Source organism: Camelus ferus, chromosome 19 (assembly GCF_009834535.1).
Source record: "Camelus ferus isolate YT-003-E chromosome 19, BCGSAC_Cfer_1.0, whole genome shotgun sequence".
Taxonomy (NCBI): domain Eukaryota; kingdom Metazoa; phylum Chordata; class Mammalia; order Artiodactyla; family Camelidae; genus Camelus; species Camelus ferus.
In genome coordinates this window covers 1,758,013-1,776,698 of record NC_045714.1, presented here as the reverse complement: position 1 = coordinate 1,776,698, position 18,686 = coordinate 1,758,013, and the positions used below count along the sequence as shown (strand labels likewise).

The 18,686-nt window shown below is 38.6% G+C and overlaps 1 protein-coding gene across 2 annotated transcripts; it reads left to right on the top strand.

Moving 5' to 3' along the window:
• Positions 1-126: 126 nt before the first annotated feature.
• Positions 127-18,686, top strand: SERINC3 (serine incorporator 3). 2 transcript variants are annotated; one of them, XM_006193508.3, is made up of 10 exons: positions 127-282; positions 5,385-5,546; positions 6,142-6,335; positions 8,298-8,377; positions 9,022-9,159; positions 11,206-11,375; positions 12,179-12,269; positions 13,108-13,288; positions 15,091-15,318; positions 15,959-18,686. In XM_006193508.3, exons 1-10 carry the CDS (start codon positions 244-246, stop codon positions 16,095-16,097), a joined length of 1,422 nt encoding a protein of 473 aa, XP_006193570.1. In that variant the 5' UTR covers positions 127-243; the 3' UTR covers positions 16,098-18,686. The 2 variants fall into 2 exon arrangements, with proteins under 2 accessions (XP_006193570.1, XP_032317104.1); XM_032461213.1 differs by having other exon boundaries at positions 166-282; positions 5,367-5,546; positions 15,959-16,273.

Below are 18,686 nucleotides of genomic sequence, written 5' to 3'. Positions count from 1 at the left end.
TAAAGCCTGCTCTGCTCCTTTATTTAGGTTTAGCCCCGCCTCCTCCCCAGCCCCGCCTTCTCCTCCTACCAATGACTGGTGCCTTCTCGGCAGCGGCCGCGGGCGATGGGCGGGGCCACGTAAGGACGCAGGACGCACGTTTCCGGCCTGAGAAACTGTAGCGTTTCTGAGGAGGCGCCTCAACCGGCAGTTACCACCGCGCTAGGAGCCTCCGGCTCGGCCACCTCCATCACCGGTGTCACCATGGGGGCTGTGCTGGGCGTCTTCTCCCTCGCTAGCTGGGTGAGTTTGGGGTCCGGTTTCTCCCTCGGACCTGTGGTTTGGGGGAGGGCTATAGGACTCCCCAAGCCCAGTCCCGAAAGGGCCTCGGCGCCAGGGGCCCAGGGTTTGGGGGACCGGGCCGGGCTGCAGAGGGTATTGGGGGTGTCTAGGATAGAATTCGCGATGCCCTGCGATCGGGATCCGGCGACTCGCCTTCTGGGTTTGTTGAGGAACCTAAGAGGCCAGGCCTCCATTGTTTACAATTTCGATTGCCCCGCCCCCGCGAGCCTTCCGGCTTCTGGCTTCCTCTGGAGCTGAAACGAGCGACGAAGGAGAGTTCCCGGGGCGGCGCTCTCAGGTTCATTTCCACGCACCTTCTTAGGGTGGCGTCATTTATTTACGGGTGGGGAGGGTGAATAATATTTTTATCCCATAGCACAGGATTTTGCCAAAGCTACGAAGCGTATGGCAGAGGTGGGATTTTAACCGAGGCCTGTCTGCGGTTCTGGTGCAAGGAAAAGTAGGCCTTGTGGATTATTCACAATTGGAAGTCATGGTCTGAACATTTTGGGACCTTGTGCAAGTCATTTCTTTCTGGCTTCTCTTAAGATGAAGACAGTCACCCCAGCATTCCTCGCTTCAAGAACTGTTGTAAGGATGAAGTGAATAAATGGATTGAATCACTTGATAGATTGTAAAGGCCATATTTTATAAGGAATATTTTAGGCTCTGTGGAAGAGAATATGGCGAGTTCGTTCATGCACTCGCTTCAGAGGAGGGTGATTTCTTGACATCATTTTCTTGTTTCCTAATTCCCCAGCTGACTTAATTAATCAAGGGCTCACTGTCAGCTCATTCCACTACCGTTTTTTAGGAACAGTGTATTTTCCATCCTTTAAGGTTGTTGATTTTAAATCAGAAGGGGCTTTGGTCATTTATGGGTTCCTAGATTGCAGTGGCTTTCCAGTTTTTTTACCTTGATCCAAAATAGGAAATAAATTTTACACAGTTGATTTAGTACACCCATTTAGACTCAAGTTTCATGAAATAATTCTTACCTTTGCCCTCTGCTATACAATTTTTCTTTTCTGTCATATTAAAGAAAATTTCTGGTCAGTTGATTTTTACAGGCCTCTAGTGGGTCAGACTCACTATTTACAACACAAATTTAGAAAAAAGTAGCTAAGAAGGTCATTAATTAAGGAATGAATTGGTCATTTGAAACCTGAAACACATTTTGGCTTTGAGGTAAAGCTGAGATTGGAATTGATGCCATCAAAGCATTTCTATCTATAGATCCCATTCATATTTTATTAATTCCTTTTGTTCAGTAGGAACAGTAAGGAATTCAGTGTACCAGAGAATGGAATGAGTGAGGGGAAAAAGAGTAAATGAAGTCAGAAAGGTGAAGGGAGTCAAGTCATGTAGATGCCCACTGGCCAATTTAACAACATGGGCTTTTATTCTTATGTGATTACAGGGATCCATAGCAGAAAAGGGGAATGATGTGATCTGACCAGTGATTTAACAGGATTGCTGTGTGGAGAATAGCTGGTGGAAAAGAAAAGATAAAGCAGTGTAGGGAGAAAAAATTTTTCTTCCATCCACTATGAGTTAGTGGTTGAGGCCTGCAAATTAAAATGAGAAGAGAAAAACCACGTGAAAAAAAGAGTTTACTTGTGCAACTCACATACACACAGGAGTTCTCAGTGATGAATAACTCTAAGGGGTGGTTAGAATATAGGGCCTATTATATGCCTAACTTAGTTGCAGGGGATGGCAGAAAAGGGCTGCCAGGGGGAACAAATAGGTTTCTTTAGGAAAGATAATTGGGTTTTTTTTAATTACTTGAATTCTTTTTAAAAAAAATTTTTTTTTTTCACTTTTTTTGTAGGGGGTAATTAGGTTTTTTTTTTTTTTTTTTAATTTAATGGAGGTTTTAGGGTTTGAGCCTGGGACCTCATGCATGCCAGGCAGGCACTCTACCACTAAGCTATACCCTCTCCCCACCAACAGTTGAGTTTTTAGGAGAACAAACAAGAGATAAGAAAGTTTGTGATAGTTCTTGTTTATGTAGGTGCAGAGGTCTTTTTGTCTTCTTCATGGCCATAAAACTCCCTTGGAGAGAGAATTCGTGGCAGTTACTGCTTTTAGTCAGATGAAAAAAGCTCTAAGAAGGCATTTTTTTTCCTGCATCTTTTGAATCTCACATGTCTTCATCTTAAAATAATTTTTATACTAACTCTGGGTTCTGAATGGGTTGCTGTAGCAACGGGAACTATAGCTTTTAATCCAGGTGAAGTGATAGTAGGGGCTTAGACCAATGTGATAGCTAAGGATGCTGTGAAAGTAGTCAGATTCTGGATATATTTTGAGGATAGAGCTGATGTGCTGACAAAAGGGATGAAGGTTTTGGAAAAAGAAAGGCATCAAGGATGACGCCAGGGTTTTTGGTCTGGGCAACAGGAAGAGTATGTTACCAACCTGGGTCCTGGACTCTTTAATTAGCAGCAATTGGTAAGAGGGCAGATGAGAATGTTAAGGTAAGGCTTTACTGGAGCTCCTAGTGCAGCATGAGGGAGTGAAAACAAGAAACAGGTGCCCTTGTTTGCTCCCAAGGTGGGGTGGGAGGAGCGTGTGGGATCAGTGTGTTGGGCAGGAAGCGTAGCTGAGGTGGTCTGCCCATCTCGTTGGCGATGCTGTCTGCAGGGATCATGCACAGTCCCCTGCTTTTGTTCCCAGCACCTCTGAAGTGGCAGTTGGCTTGTGGCCTTTTTGTATCTTATTCAGTTATTTTTAGTTTACTTTGTTTTCTGTTGCTCACGGAGATGTAGGTCCAAGGTGTAAGCACTCCAGTAAAGGGTTCCAGGTCCCAGCCTATCTCAAATAGAGTGGTCATTTACTGAGATAGGGAAGTGACATAGCATAGCAGGACAAGTTTGTTCCACAGATTGAGTACCTGCTATGTAAAGGTGCAAGAGATACAACACTAGGTGGTCCCCTCTCAAGATACAAGACAGTTATAAACAGGTAAGTAGATATTGGTTTGCCAATACCACGGAGTGGGTGACTTAAATAACAGAAATTTCCTGTCTCACAGTTTTGGAGGCTAGAAATCTGAGATTAAGGTGTCAGCAGGGTTCTTTCTGAGGGTGGTGAGAGAGACTCTGTTCCAGGCCTCCTTCCTCGTTCCTGGTGGTTTGGTAGCAGTCTTTGGTGTTCCTTGGTTTGTAGATCTCTGTCTTCATCTTCACATGGTGTTCTCCCTGCGATGCATGTCTGTGTCCAGGTTTCTCCTTTTTATGACACTAGTCATGGTTGATTAGGTGCCAACTCTTCTCCAGCAGAACATTTTCCCTAGTTATATATGCAAAGATCCTGATCCTAAGGTCAAATTCTGGGGTACTGGGGATTAGGACTTCAACATATGAATTTTGAAGGACACAATTCAACCTATAGCAAACAGTAGGCAGTTATGAGGAACTGGCTAGGGGAAAAAATGCTAAAGAGAGTCAGGAGTGTGAGAGTGCAGACAAAATAAACCTGAAGCAATCAGTATCATTGTTTTTAGTTGTAAAATGTCTCTATTTCTGTCTGTGGCCAGATACAGACTTTTACTATGGTCTTTTGACCCAGATTGTAATTAAGAGCTACAGACTGGGGCTGGGTGGTCAATTCTCCATGGCTGCTGTGATTATGGTTACTAATGGTTACCAGGATAGACTGAGCCCCTGCTGTGAGAGGCATTGTGCTAGGTGCTCTATATTCCTAACAATGTCTCATAAAAGATGATTACTGGGGCCATATTCTAAGATCAGAATACCCCAGTGTTTGCATCTGCTGCTTCTGCTGATGATTCTGAATTGGCCTATTCTTGTAATGTGACTTGATAACATCATCTGTCAAAGCAGTTCAGGTGGTTTCCTAATCAAGCAAATAAAAGAATGACTCAGATTATGTCCTCTCATCTGGAATGCTCATTAGATTTCTGCTGACCAAAGATCCAAGTTACAGTGGGTTTTTGGGGTTTTTTTTAATTGTGGTAACATTCACATGACATTAAATTAACCATTTTAAAATGTATAATTCAGTAGCATTTAGTACATTCACAGTGTTATACTGTCATCATCACCTCTGTCTGGTTCCAGAAGATTTTCATCACCCCAAAGGGAAACTTGATACCTATTAAGCAGTCAGCTCTCGTCTCCCCTCTCCCTCCAACCTCTGGAAATCACTAATCTTCTTTCTCTCTCTGGATTTACCTGTTTGGGGTATTTCATATGAATGAAATCACAATATGTGACCTTTTGTGTCTGGCTTCTTTCACTTAGCATGATGTTTTCTAGGTTTACCCATGCTGTACTAGGTTTCAGTACTTCATTTTTATGGCTAAATAATATTCCATTTTGTGGCTATACCACATTTCACTTATCCATTCATCACTTGATGGACATTTGAGTTGTTTCTGCTTTCTGACAATTGTAGATAGTGCTGCTTTGAACATTCATTCATGTACAAGTTTTTGTCTGAATACCTGTTTCAGTTCTTTGGGGTGTGTATATGAGTGGAGTTGCTGGCTCATATGATAATTCTATGTTTCACTTTGAGGAATCTCCAGATTACTCTTGAATGGAACTAAATGACTCTTGCTTTTATTATTTATAAGCATTTCCATGTAATGTTGCCTTATGCTGTAAATTCAGATCTGGTAGCTAGGATTCTCATCAAACAGCAAATGGAGTTAGGTTTCTGTTTTTCTCAGTATTAAGATATATTGTTTTTAAATAAAATGTGCTCTCCGCGTGAGCATAACTAATATTGGGCTTTTTATTATGTTTTAGGCACTATGTTGAGTGCTCATTTAATATAGCAATGTCTGAGAGAGGAAGATTCTGTTACTGAGTCTGTTTTACAATTTGAGAGATAAGCTTGGATTGTATAACTTGTTGAGGTAAAGTGGCAGAAATAACATTGGTTGCAGAGCCCAGGCTTGTAAGCCCTTCCTCCCGGGCAGTCATTCCCTCAGTAACAGCTCTCAGGGCCTGGTCTGCCTCGTGTCTGCTCTGGATGTCATGAAGGAGTTCTCTGAAGGAGTCAAATGGCAGTGATGTTCTTTATTACAGGTTCCGTGCCTTTGCGGTGGCGCGTCATGTTTGCTGTGTGGTTGCTGTCCCAATAGTAAGAATTCCACTCTGACTCGCCTCATCTATGCTTTCATTCTCTTCCTGGGCACCATTGTATGTTTTATCATGTTTCATGAAGGGATGGAAACACAGCTGAAGAAGGTAAGTGGACCTAAGAGTAACCTTAATGAAGGGCTTATTTTTATCATTTTTATAGTTTGTGAAATTTTAGTCATAATTAATAATTATTGTGAAACTCAATCAAGTTCATTGGATTTGTTGGGATTTTAAATTTGGGATATAGTCAAGACACAGAATATGAAGGTATTAGTCCTTTTCCAAAATAAAGGTAGTCAGAATGAACATCTTCAGTCAACTGAGGGAATGATATTAAAGAGTGGCCCTAAAACTTTGTCTTTCCATGCTGTGTTTAATTTTAAACATTTAAGCTAGACTAGCCCTTCACCTTTGGAAGGAGTGAGTTGTAGCATGAAAATTCGTGGGAAAATGGGAGATCACCTCATCAGCAGACAAGAGCAGAAAAGAGAACACTTGACTTTTATTTTCAAAATGCAAGATGTTTACACTGTTTGGTGACAAGATTGTAAGTGAATTGGAGGGAAAGAGAAAAATCCCACAGGACTGTTTTACAGTTGTTAAAGTGGTCAGTTTTATAAATCCAGGCTTTCCTATGGTGGAATAGAATCTCTCTCTGTAAATGTGGATATTCCTATGGCATTGAAATTGCTTTTTCCAGATTCCTGGATTCTGTGATGAAGGATTTAATACCAAAGTGGCTGACATAAATGTGGATAAAGATTGTGATGTGCTGGTTCGTTATAAAGCTGTATATCGAATCAACTTTGCCTTAGCCGTCTTTTTCTTTGTCTTCTCTCTGCTTATGTTAAAAGTGAAAACGAGTAAAGATCCCAGAGCAGCAATACACAATGGGTATGTAAGAATTATTTATGATTAACTTGTTATAGTATGGTGTGCCTCCTCCCCTTCTGCAGTTAATGTTGCTAGTTTGAAGAAAGCAGTAGAGTATGTGAATCAGTGGCCCAGATGTATTTCTGACGTATTATACATGTGAAATTGTTTGACGTCATTTTCATTTGGAGTCCAACAGCATGGGGGTGGTTAAGTGCATGAGGAGAGTCTTGTCTTTTTTGTTTTTAATTAAAAAAAAGACAAAACAAACCTTTGCTTCAAGTGTCCAGATTTTTCTTGAACACCTATGAAACAGTTCAAGCACTGTGGGCGCTACACACACACACATTTTTTTCTTTCTGTTGTTAAAAGATAAACATGTACCTGATATATTTAAATAGTATACAGAAATAGATAGTGAATATATTTGGGCCACTGATTTATATATTCTGTTTCTTCCCATTCCCGATCCCTATACATATATTTCTAATTCTCATTTGAAGATGGAAGGGAATTTAGTAAACTTCATATATATTATAATCCCCTTTTTACAGATGCAGTAACTGAATTCCAGAGAGATTAAATAAATTGCCTGAGATCTCTCAGCTAGTGAGGGTTGGAGCTAGGATTGAAATTCAGATTTGTCCAGCTCCAAAGCCACTGTGCCATACAAGACAGTCTTTAAAGATTGACTGAAAGCCAGGTTTGGTCCTGGCTTTGCCAGTGATGAACCATGTGATTGTGGGCAAGGCACTTATGTCCAGTTGTTACTGAACCAGGTTCATTTGCCTGACGTACAGCAAGCCAAACAGATGCTTGAAGTTTGCAGCAGAGACAGGAGGACTAATCTCGGATCCACCTCCCCGAAGATGAGGGGCTTGAGTTATTTATGGGATAAAGAAGCGGAGTGTCTTAGGTTTGGGGAAAGGAGATTGGAAGTAGGCAAAAGGTGTAGTTATTAGTGTTCTACACAGGCATATCTGAGTTACATGCTTCTTAACGGAATGCATATTCAAAAATGGAGATGCTTAGCATAATGAGGGTGGAATTTTTGGCACTCTGATATCAAAAGGTCATTCATTGAACACCTGTGCAGGCTCAGTTTTAGGGTCAGTGGTTTGAACCAGTCTTAACCAACTCAAACTGGAGAAGAACTCCCAAGTTTCTGAGAAACAGCTTAAGCCTCTGATACTATAGCAACCCATATGTCAGAGGTGTTATCTAAAAGGTTTAAGAGTTGTGTGATGTATTATTGAGGCTATATGAAGCTTGGAGGGTATGGAATTTGAAAAAAATTAAGGCAAGCTTGCTCAATGAAGGCAAGGCTACAAGTGGAAGGGTTCTTAAGGGAAGGGTATATAGCTCAAGTGGTAGAGTGCATGCTTAGCATGCACAAGGACCTGGGTTCAATCCCCAATACCTCCTCTAAAGATAAATGAACCCAATTACCAACCACTCCCCCCCAAAAAACCAAAACAATCAGAGGTGTTCTTTAAAACAAGCTGTTCCCTTAGCTGCTGTTTTGTTAGACAAACTCAAGAATTTAGTCACCAGTTTCTATCAGCTCTGTGAGGCACAGTTTCAGGATGGGTTTTTTTAACTCTATGGGGCAGGGTTTCACTTGGTTGTAAAAGGATTAGGTGATTAACTTTTCCCCAGATCTGAGTTGATTGCTCTATATTTAGCTAACATTAAATTAGCTCTGGAATTCTAGAAAAATTCATATCTTTAAGTGCTAAAAGTAGGGAAACTCTAAAGTTACATGTTTCTTTCTTATGAATGTGAATGATTTGGTCTCTGTGCTATTATTTGTCCTTAAATTGTGTGAAATATTGAATGAAGTAGCTTCATGTCAGATGAAGACATAAGCCCAATCATATTGGAAATGCTAGTACGGCTTTATTTTTACATTTAATAAATTTGTTTTTCTCAGTGTAAGGGCAAAAGTTAGCATCTCATAAATGCACTTTTGTATTTTAATAGGTTTTGGTTCTTCAAAATTGCTGCCATTGTTGGTATCATGGTTGGATCTTTCTATATTCCTGGGGGTCACTTCACCACAGGTACAGTTCGCTATTAAGAGGGTTAATTATAATGTATACAGACTACAAATGATTGAGTTAAAGCTACATTTTCATTACCGATTTTATAGAACTGGTAATTAAATGAAATGGTGTCCAATTACCATGACTTGGTAGTGATATTAAGATATTAACTGATTAATTAAAGCCAGAAGGCTTTCAGCCCACTTGTCAGCTGTTCTGGAACCATATGCTAATCGTTTGCCAATATTTTAGTACTTTACCTTCTCACTTGGCAATACTAAGTTAATTGGAGAGCTTGTCAACATAGGGACTTATAACCATGTGGTCCACTATCCCTGTCTTACCTGCTTCCTGTGGATTTCCACTGTGATTTTTATTCCTGTAAAGTAAAGGAAAAGGTTTATATTCTTTCCATTTGGAATGTCAGATCCTAGGCTCCCCTTGGCACAAGCTAGAACAAGTTTTAAAAGGTCCAAAACTCAACACTTCTCAGAGAGTGCCTTTGAGTTTGGAATTGCAGTAATCTCGCTGCACTGCTGGAGACAGAGTATGTCTTCATCACCTCTCTCTTAATTGAATTGAAATCTTTTTAAAGGTTGGACAGTAACATTCTGAAATGTTACTGCTATGGTAAAGAATAACTTTGTGCATTTGGTTTGTAGCCTGGTTTGTTATTGGCATGGCGGGGGCTGCCTTCTTCATCCTCATCCAGCTGGTGCTATTGGTAGACTTTGCTCACTCTTGGAATGAATTATGGGTAAATCGAATGGAAGAAGGGAACCCCAAGTGCTGGTATGCCGGTAGGTATCTAAACACCAATGAGAGCTGCACTGTGTTACGCTCCGTTAAACAGGGCAGACGATAAAAATTTCTGTTGATGTAAACATATAAGCTCCCAATGTAGAGCTGACTTTTAAAAAACTATAATTACCAGTTCAGTCAGTTCTGAATTATATGTATTACTAGAATAGAGGAGCAAAAATGATTTAAATCACTGGATTCTCCCAATTCATTTATTTTGAGATTTGAGACTCCTTATGTAAACACCTCCAGTTTTCTGGAAAAACATAAGGAAAAAGTTTTATTTAGTGACATAGTTCTGGTTTTTTTTTTTTTTTCCATGGACAGGGTACTCAGATGGGTTCTACATATGGGACATCTGTTCACATGCCTCAGGCAGATAAAGCTGAACAGTCTTTACTGCTTTATTTAGAGTATGACCCCATACTCCTTGTAAAAGCTTTCTGGTGGGTAAGGGGCGCTTAAAATTTCTAGGTTGGGAATAGAATTTACAGCCTGTGATAATGGAGAAGGATTTGGAGCCCTGTATAAGAATAAAACACGAAAATTTCCACCCACCAGCAACCCACTTTCTTCTCCATTATTACTAGACCTTTATATATTTATGCACATCTATATGTTTTTGAATTTAAATGTAAACAAGTTCATTGTACTTACTGTTCCATGACTTGCTCTTTTCACTTACTGTATGATGAATGAATGTCCTTCCATACCAGTGAATGTAAGTCTGTCCTATTCATTTAATGGCTGCATGGTATTCCAATCTATACATTCCATGGTGTTCCATGGCCTGGCATACCACAGTTTGTTTAACCATTACCCTGCTGTAGGTCACTTAAATTGTTTGTAATTATTTCAACAAAAGTTTTAAAAAATTGTCTTTATCATCTGCCACTATTGGTTGGGAGTCCTGAAACTCCTCCTTTACTTCTTTCTGACTAATAAAAATTTATTTTATTTTCTTACCTATTTGCTTCTGTTTTCTCCCATTTATTTTGGATCACCCAAATTGCAGATTTGCCATACTTTGAAGTAACTAAAAGTGGAGAAATCTTACATATTCAGATGGAAGAACATTAAGAACTGAGCTAATAACTTAATATACATTATCATTTTATAGTAACATCATGTACATCATTTAATTTTAAACATGCAAAGTCCATTGAGATTGAGATAAGTAGAAACTAGCTTCTTTTGTTGTTGTTTTGTTTCATTTTTTTGTGGAGGACATAATTAGGCTTGTTTGTTTGTTTGTTTGTTTATTTAATGGAGGTACTGGGGATTGAACCCAGGACCTCATGCATCGCATGCTACCATTGAGCTATACCCTCCCCGAAACTAGTTTTCTTAAATAAGTCTGTGCTTTGAAGTAAACACAAGTTAATTGAACTCAACATTGCTACAGTTGGTCTGAGTATACTGGATACCCTTTCATGTTTTCTAATTTTCAGAGTTACACAGCTAATTAATTGTTGATTATCCATATGGATAGAAAGAAACATGACTTTAGATATTTGAGAAGAGCAGATGAGCCACTTTAACACAATGATGTGGTCTCATTGAAATAGGAAATGGGTTTATATAGCCATTGGCTGTAGAGAAAAACTTGCCATAAAAAGATGCCTGTCTTTGCTGTTTTCTGCTAACACCATTCCTGGCATTTAGCTTGCTGTAAATTGGGCCATTTTGAGGGCCCAGGAGTCTTCTAGCTTCCCAAGAAAAGTTTATAATGTACCTTATATAGCGTGTAGTTAGGGAATACTCTAGTGAGAATTTTACAACTGGTTTTTCAACCCACAGAATCCAGTCGGATAATCCAGGAAGTGAATTCAGTTGCTTGGTGGATTTTAGAATTTAACATTGCATCAACTCTTAACACAATCTGAAACTTTAACCTTGGGGCTTCAGTAATTTTACTGTAAATTACTGACCATCATTAAAGTGAAATAATGCTGCTTTATTTTTATACAAAATAGAAGAAAATGGTCTTCTTTATAAAAGTTTGTTATGATTGTGGACATTCACGTTTGTTTTCTCTTTTCTAGCTTTACTGTCTGCCACAAGCATCTGTTACATCCTGTCAATCATCTCTGTCGTATTGCTCTACATATACTACACCAAACCAGATGGCTGTACAGAAAACAAGTTCTTCATCAGCATTAATCTAATCCTTTGCATTGCAGTTTCTATTGTATCAATCCTTCCAAAAATTCAGGTATAGTTGTAAGTTGTTCTTCCTGCTGTGAAAGATTTTTAATTAATGCTAAACTTGAAATCTGAATAACCTTTTATATGAATTTACATCCAAGTTTATCTACTTAAGCACGGTAAAGTCTTCATAATTATAACTTAATCACTATAAAATGTACCATTTAGTGCCTGTATTATAATTAAGTGAATAATTTCCCTATCATTAAAAAAAAAACCTATGTAACTTGAGAATTTATAGTTCTTAAAATTGTTTACATTAGGAGAATGAGTCTTATGAATCATTAGCAAAGATATTTTAGGAGTATTAAACTAGAAAAAATAATTGATTTTAATATTTAAAATAAAACTCATACTCCTGAGTTTCATTATTTAAATACCATGTTTTAAAAATTCATGGAGTTCCAGATATGAAATATGAAAAGAACATCTAGATATCACCTCTCCTTTTAAAAGTGAGAAAACTGAAATTTCAGAGAGGTGATGGGTCACCTTGCTAGTTAATGGGAAAGCTTAGCTTAGATTTCACTTTGTTACTGAGGGACTAGTAGTAGATCAGAGCCTTTGTATGATACACAGGAACTTCCAGGATTATAAAATGCCTTGAGAACCAGTAGTACATGCTTCCTCTTTCTTGGTTTTTTTTTCAAACTAACTCAAACTGAAAGGTTACTTGTCATCTTTCAGCTGTCAAGCAGAATCAGGACGTTCTCAGTTAATAACGATTCAGTGGGTCCCAGGAAGTGCACTGGGTTTTAGAAATTTAGCCCTTGCAATGCCTGTGGCATTGTTTTCTTTTTGATTCCATAGGAATACCAGCCTCGTTCTGGCCTCCTGCAGTCCTCTGTCATCACCCTCTACATCATGTACCTCACGTGGTCAGCCATGTCCAATGAACCTGGTAAGGGAATTCAGTAGTGCATTCATTTGCTGAAAACAAAGTAAGAAATTACTCCTTTGGCAGGTGCAAAAAACGAGCTGGAGCAAATGTCAGACAAACAAATGAACAAACAAACATTGTCACTTAAATGTACAGTGTTCACTGTATGTTTGCACATATTTACCTTTCAAGTTTTATTCTTTATAGCTATTCAGAGCTATTCAGAGCTGACAGCCTGAAGGACCACAGTCCTATATATGGTCTAGGCTTTTTCCCTGGACTAAGTCAAACCAATTAAGAGCTGGACAAGGCAACATTGTCTTGGCCCTTTGTAGAATAGTTTTAATTGAATTTTACTTTATGGTACTGGCTCTGGAAGAAACAGCTGCAGGAAATCTTCTTTTGTAGGTATTATGGATTGTTTCTCAATAGGATGTTCTGTGGACTCGTTTTCAAGGAAAACCATTATTGCAGACCTTCCAGTGATGACTGGACTTATTTTCATTGTGATCCTATGTAACTATGCAAAAACAAAACTAGGTATAAACTCCTTGTGCTTTAAGCACAACTATAGAGCCAAAAAGACTAGCCAGTGAAACTTCAAAACCATTGAAATCAAGATTAACCTTTGTGAAATTTGACAAATACTTTGTTATTGTGGTTTCTTTTCTGTTTTTCTAAAACTAAGTCCCTGATTGTAATACAAATACATTACTGACTGCTGAGTTGCAGATTCTTTGAAGTATGGCATTCCCATGTTTTACATCACGACTGAAAGATGTGTCAGCACACCCCTCAAATCCTTTCTTAGAACAAGATGAGTTGTACCTAAAGGTAATAAGAAATTTCTCACTTTCAGATCGTTCCTGCAACCCTAGCCTGTTGAGCATCATTACTCACATGACCTCATCAACATTGGCTCCTGGAAATACAACTGCAGTAGTCCCTACCCCTGCTCCGCCATCACAGAGCGGGCCTTCTCTGGATAAAGAGAATTTTGTTGGGCTGGTAGTTTTTGTTATCTCCCTTTTGTATTCCAGGTAAGTTAAAAAGTACTTAGGACAAGATTCTCATGAAGGTTAATAATAGAGTGAATAATAATAATAATAATAATAATAATAACAACAGTAGATTGGAGAAGCCATTTTGCTTTCAAAAAGCCATATGAAGAATTTAAAAAACTTAACTCTTTATTAAAGTCCTTGGCTTGCCTCAGTTACCCACTGTGTACATTTCTTAAAGTTCAGTAAATCCTCTCAACAGATAATTCCTCCCAACCTTACTAAGAGATACTGTCCTTTGTATAGGAGGATAAAGCCCTTACCTGTCCCTAGATGAGCTAGAATAGTGACTGAAAATTGATTGCTTATCTTTAAAAAAAAAAAAAACCTTTCTTTTCTGATCATTGTAAATAATATTTGAACAACTACAGAATTAAATATGTGAAATGTTAAAGTCTGTAATCTACAGCCCCAGATATAACCTATGTCAGCAGTTTGCATTCATCTTCCCACTCATTGTTACTGATGTTGTCTATAAAACAGTGTATATTACTTTAATAATTTTAAATATGAAATAATAAAAATGGGCAAGAATATATTTATATAAATTAATAACATAAGTGAGAAAATTATAAAATAGGAAATGAAATTATCCTCCCTCTAAACTTACCTCTTCCATGATTAACATTTTGATATATATTATTTCAGCATATATAAAATATATATCATATTTATATATGATTTAATTGCATATTTTTGTAGATCTATATAACTACGTATATCTATATATCTAATAACTATATTTTTATGGTTACATAATTTTATTTAGAACACTTGATATATAATTTTTAAAATAAATTAGGAACATATATAACAGTGTATATACTATTCTGAAGTGCATATGAATTTGTCATTATAATTTGGACAGCTTTGCACATTATGTATAGATTTACCTTTTTTTTTTTTTAACAACGGCTTAAAGAAGGGGTTGGCAAACTACAGCCCTTGGGCTGGCTCCCTATTTTTGTAAATGAAGTTTTATTGGAAAACAGCTATGTTCATTTGTTTTCATATTGTCTATGACTCTTTTTGTTTTCCTTTGGTTCCTGATATTAAGGGGAAAGCTTTCAGTCTTTCACTATTAAGTATGATGTAAGCTCTGAGTTTTGCATAGATGCCAGTTTGGGGAAGTTCTCTATTCCTAGTTTGAGTTTTTATCATGAAAAATATCAGATTTTTGTCAGATGCTTTTTTTAAATTTCTGTTGAGATGATCATGTGATTTTTGTCCTTTATTTGTGTGTACTTTTTTATTCAGTCATTTAACTAACTTTTAGTGAACATCTGCTGTGTACTAGAAATGCATAGGTGGCTAAGGTCAATGTTGTTAAAAATTTCTATGAATAGCAAGAAAGACATGACCAGTAAATGATATGGCAGAAGGAAGAGTAAGGAGCTGTGGGAATTTAAGCCAGCCTAGTGATAAAGTGATGTCATGGAAGGCTTCCTGGAGGATTAAAGAATGAGTAAGTTACCTGGGAGAAGGTGGCAGTACATTCCAAGCAAAGAAGAGGTACTTGTGAAGTCAAGGAAGCAGACACTGAACATAGTATGTTTTGGGAAACTCCTAGGCAGTTAAACCATCGAATTGTAACTGATGAGAATACTGTCTCTGTCTTGTGATGCCAGGCAGCAGTTCAGAACTTTAAGCACACCCTTCAGAAGTCCTTCAGTCCCCAAAGTAGGAGCAGTTCAGAAATAACCTTCATGTGTATAAGCCAGTGACAGCGTTTCATCTGCATGGCCCCTTTGTGACTTACCTTCTTTGGGATCGTTTTCCAGCATCCGCAATTCCAACAATAGCCAAGTAAGTAAGCTGACCCTGTCAGGAAGTGACAGTGTGATCCTCGGTGATACAGCTGCCAACGGCGCCGGTGATGAAGAAGATGGACGGCCTCGGCGGGCTGTGGACAATGAGAGAGAAGGGGTGCAGTACAGCTACTCCATGTTCCACCTCATGCTCTGCTTGGCTTCCTTGTACATCATGATGACCCTGACCAACTGGTACAGGTAGGAGGCAGAGATGAAATCGATGGAAGATCACTTAGCCCCTTTGGGTTGCCTGTAAAATCTCCTTCCATTTCCTGACCTCAGAATCCCCTTCTTTTACCCATGTAATGAGGTTGTTTTCAGCCTCTCTTTTGTGAAGTACTTTTGACTTTCTCCTCTTGAATTTAAAATCCAGGTGGAATTTTTACAGTGAAAATCATGGGGAGCTCTTCCAAACTTGAGTTGCTTGAGAGAGAAAATCATGGCATACAGAGATCTGACTCATTTTTGTTCACAGATTTTTCTCTGTCTAGAAATGGCCATATATTCTGATCAAAATAAGGATGTGATAAGGAAGGAAAGTTTCAGGGAGGTCATTTCAGTCTAGACTTTTACCAATATGTAGACCAGCAGATGTTCCTGAAGAACTTTTTGCAAGGAATAGTCACGGTGCTTCATATGGCAAGAAGATGAAAGCTTTTTGAGAGGTGGAGTCCCCTGCTCATAAAAACTAAAAATAGCAGCTTTCTCAAGTCCCTTTTAGAAACTTACTAGGAAGTAGTGTCAGTCAAGTTTCACTGGAGAATTTCTTAGCTTTTGCTGAGGGGCTGCTGAAGGCTGAAATTAGGCTTCTTGACCTTACTCTTTGCTGTTTTTTCAGCCCTGATGCAAACTTCCAGAGCATGACCAACAAGTGGCCAGCTGTGTGGGTCAAGATCAGCTCCAGCTGGGTCTGCCTCCTCCTCTATCTCTGGACCCTTGTGGCTCCACTCGTCCTCACCAATCGAGACTTCAGCTGAACCTCTGAGTGCCAAGGACCCCACCAAAATTCATAAAGGTCTCCTTTGCTGAAAGCTCATATCATTTTACTTTTGCTTCAACTAAAATATTAAGCAAATGCTTTGCAAATAAGACTATATCCAGGTTTATATCAGAGGACAAGATTGAATAATGCTTAATTCAGGATCAGAACTTTTCATTTATATCTATATTATGTTTATTTGTAAGAATATAGAGCAAAAGGAACATTTTATGTTTTAAAGAGAACTACAGCTGTGCTGTGAGAGAGTTCTTTATTGAGACACTACAACTTTGAGTTAAAAAGTAATACAGAAAAATGTTGGATATTTGAGGCCATCATTAATATATTTCTCTTGCAGTATCCTTAAAAAGCAAAATAATTATAATAATGCATTTCTATGACAGTTTTCCTCCCTGAAAGTCTTAACTTGTGTGCTACAAGCCCTCTGCTCAGTCCTTAAATTCATAGTGCTTGGGGGAAGGAGTATGTTTGCGGGATCTTGCCCCAGAAGAGGGGTTGCTGGTATGGCTACTGCTTCTACATCTTGAGTTTTTTCATTTCCTTTTTTTTGCACTGCAGCATTGATGCTGCTTGATTTAAGCCCGTGGCTTTGCCAGAAATATTAATTTCAATAAATGCTTTGTAGGTTTGGTTAAAACAAAGGTTCATTTAGGAAAACAGTGCAACTTCAGTCTGTGTAATTATCTTGTTATGAGTCTGTAAAAGTATAATGCATGTGAATTATATTTGCACTTATATTGATATAATTATATCAAGCTATTTAATTAAAACAGAAAGACTTAAGCTTTGAAGATCCTTTTTTTAACAGCTTATATGAGTTAGCAGCCATTCTATGTTTTTTAGACTTATATGGGCAGTCAGGTTTGTCAAACATCTAGCAGAACGCTCCTGTTCCTTCTAAAACTCACCAGGTCTGACTGATGAGTAAAGTCTTGAGCTTATTCAAAAATTGTACTAAGTATCTTTTCTGGGTGAGACACTGGGTAGATGAGAGACAAGGCAGACACTGTCAGGAAACTTCTTCAGGTGAGATAGCACAGAGGGAGGTGGAATAGAACAGTTTGTTCTTTCCATGAAGATTTACTAAGTGTTCTGTCCCAGGTCCTGTCAAGTTCTGGGATACGACTTTAAACATGACAGACACTGGCTCTGCCATCTTGGACTTAGGGTTTTGAGGAGGGTAAAATGAGCTGACAGGTGGTACAGTGTGTTGTAAATTAGTGCTGTGATTTAGGAATTGTGGAGAACTCAAAGGAGAGGTGCTGGGTGGGAGGTGTCATGATAGGCTTAGAAAAAGTGATATCTAAGCCAAGAAATGTTAGGAGTTAGCTAATAAGAGGGAAATGGGGAAGCGGACTGGCATTGCTGAAGAGTAGACTAAACTGGATGTTAAGGGTAGGGAAACCAATAATGTGTTCAGTAAAGCTGGAATGGGGAGAAGTGGGCAGGGAGTAGGTTACAAAGGGCTTTGTAAACCACACTGAAGAGTTTGGACCTTATGTGAGACCAGCAGGGAACATATTCAGAGTGACATGGACAGATGATTGATATCTTCAGTCACCGTGGCTGATATATGGAAAATGGATGTAAAGAGATGAGACCAGGGCAGTCCATGTAAGATTTGAAACAGAAGTAAAAGTGAGGATGGAGAGAAACTGACAGTTGAAAACTACTTAGTAATTTAAAATTTTAAATTGGCAGTTGATTAACTATAGGGGAGAGGTAGATTCCTGAGTAATGCTGGTTCTTATCACCCAAGTCTGTGGTGGTTCCATTTCTATGGTAAGAAAAACAGGAAGGAGAGGAACAAGCTGTGCTAGAGGAGATGGAAGTGGTCCTTAAGAATGGCTAAAAGCAGAGGCTCAGGAGTCAGGCTGTTTGGTTTGCAAACAGCTTTGTCATTTTCTATCAGTCAAACTGGTCAGTTATTATTTGTTGAGTATATCCTGTGCTTTATGACCTTGGGCAAATGACAAGCTGTCTGAGCCTCAGTGTTTCCTTTGTTTGAACAAAAGATAGTACCTAGTACATAAGATTGTTTAGAGAGTAAATTTACTCTGCAAAGTGCTTAACCCATTTGAAGCAGAGTTGTGGTAGCTGCTAATCTCAGTGCAGGCTGAAATGAGACTGGACAACAGTGAAAGTTCAGAGATGTTTAGCCATAATCTGATAGAGGTTAGATTTGAGATGTTCTTACAGAATTAGAAGGAACATAAAGGGGCCAAATCTCAGTTGAGCTGTAGGTGCGGGGTCATGAAGCAGGGCTTGATATGAATTGTTGGAACCACCATCTTTTAAACCAGTCATTCATGCCATGTTACAGAGATAAAGTTGCAAGGAATTTTGGGGGGCAAATAGGGGAGGTATAGCCCCTTACTTTGCCAGTGTAAAGCAACCACCCCTTTTTTCTTAAAGGAGGGCCAGCCAATCAAGACCTTTAAAGGGCCTAAACTTCAAAAACATTACCATGTACCATACCCCACTTTATGTATTTAAAATAAAAGCAATAGTAAATTGTAAAATAAATGTAACAAAGTCCAATAAAGTTTTTATTTTTTTCTCATGA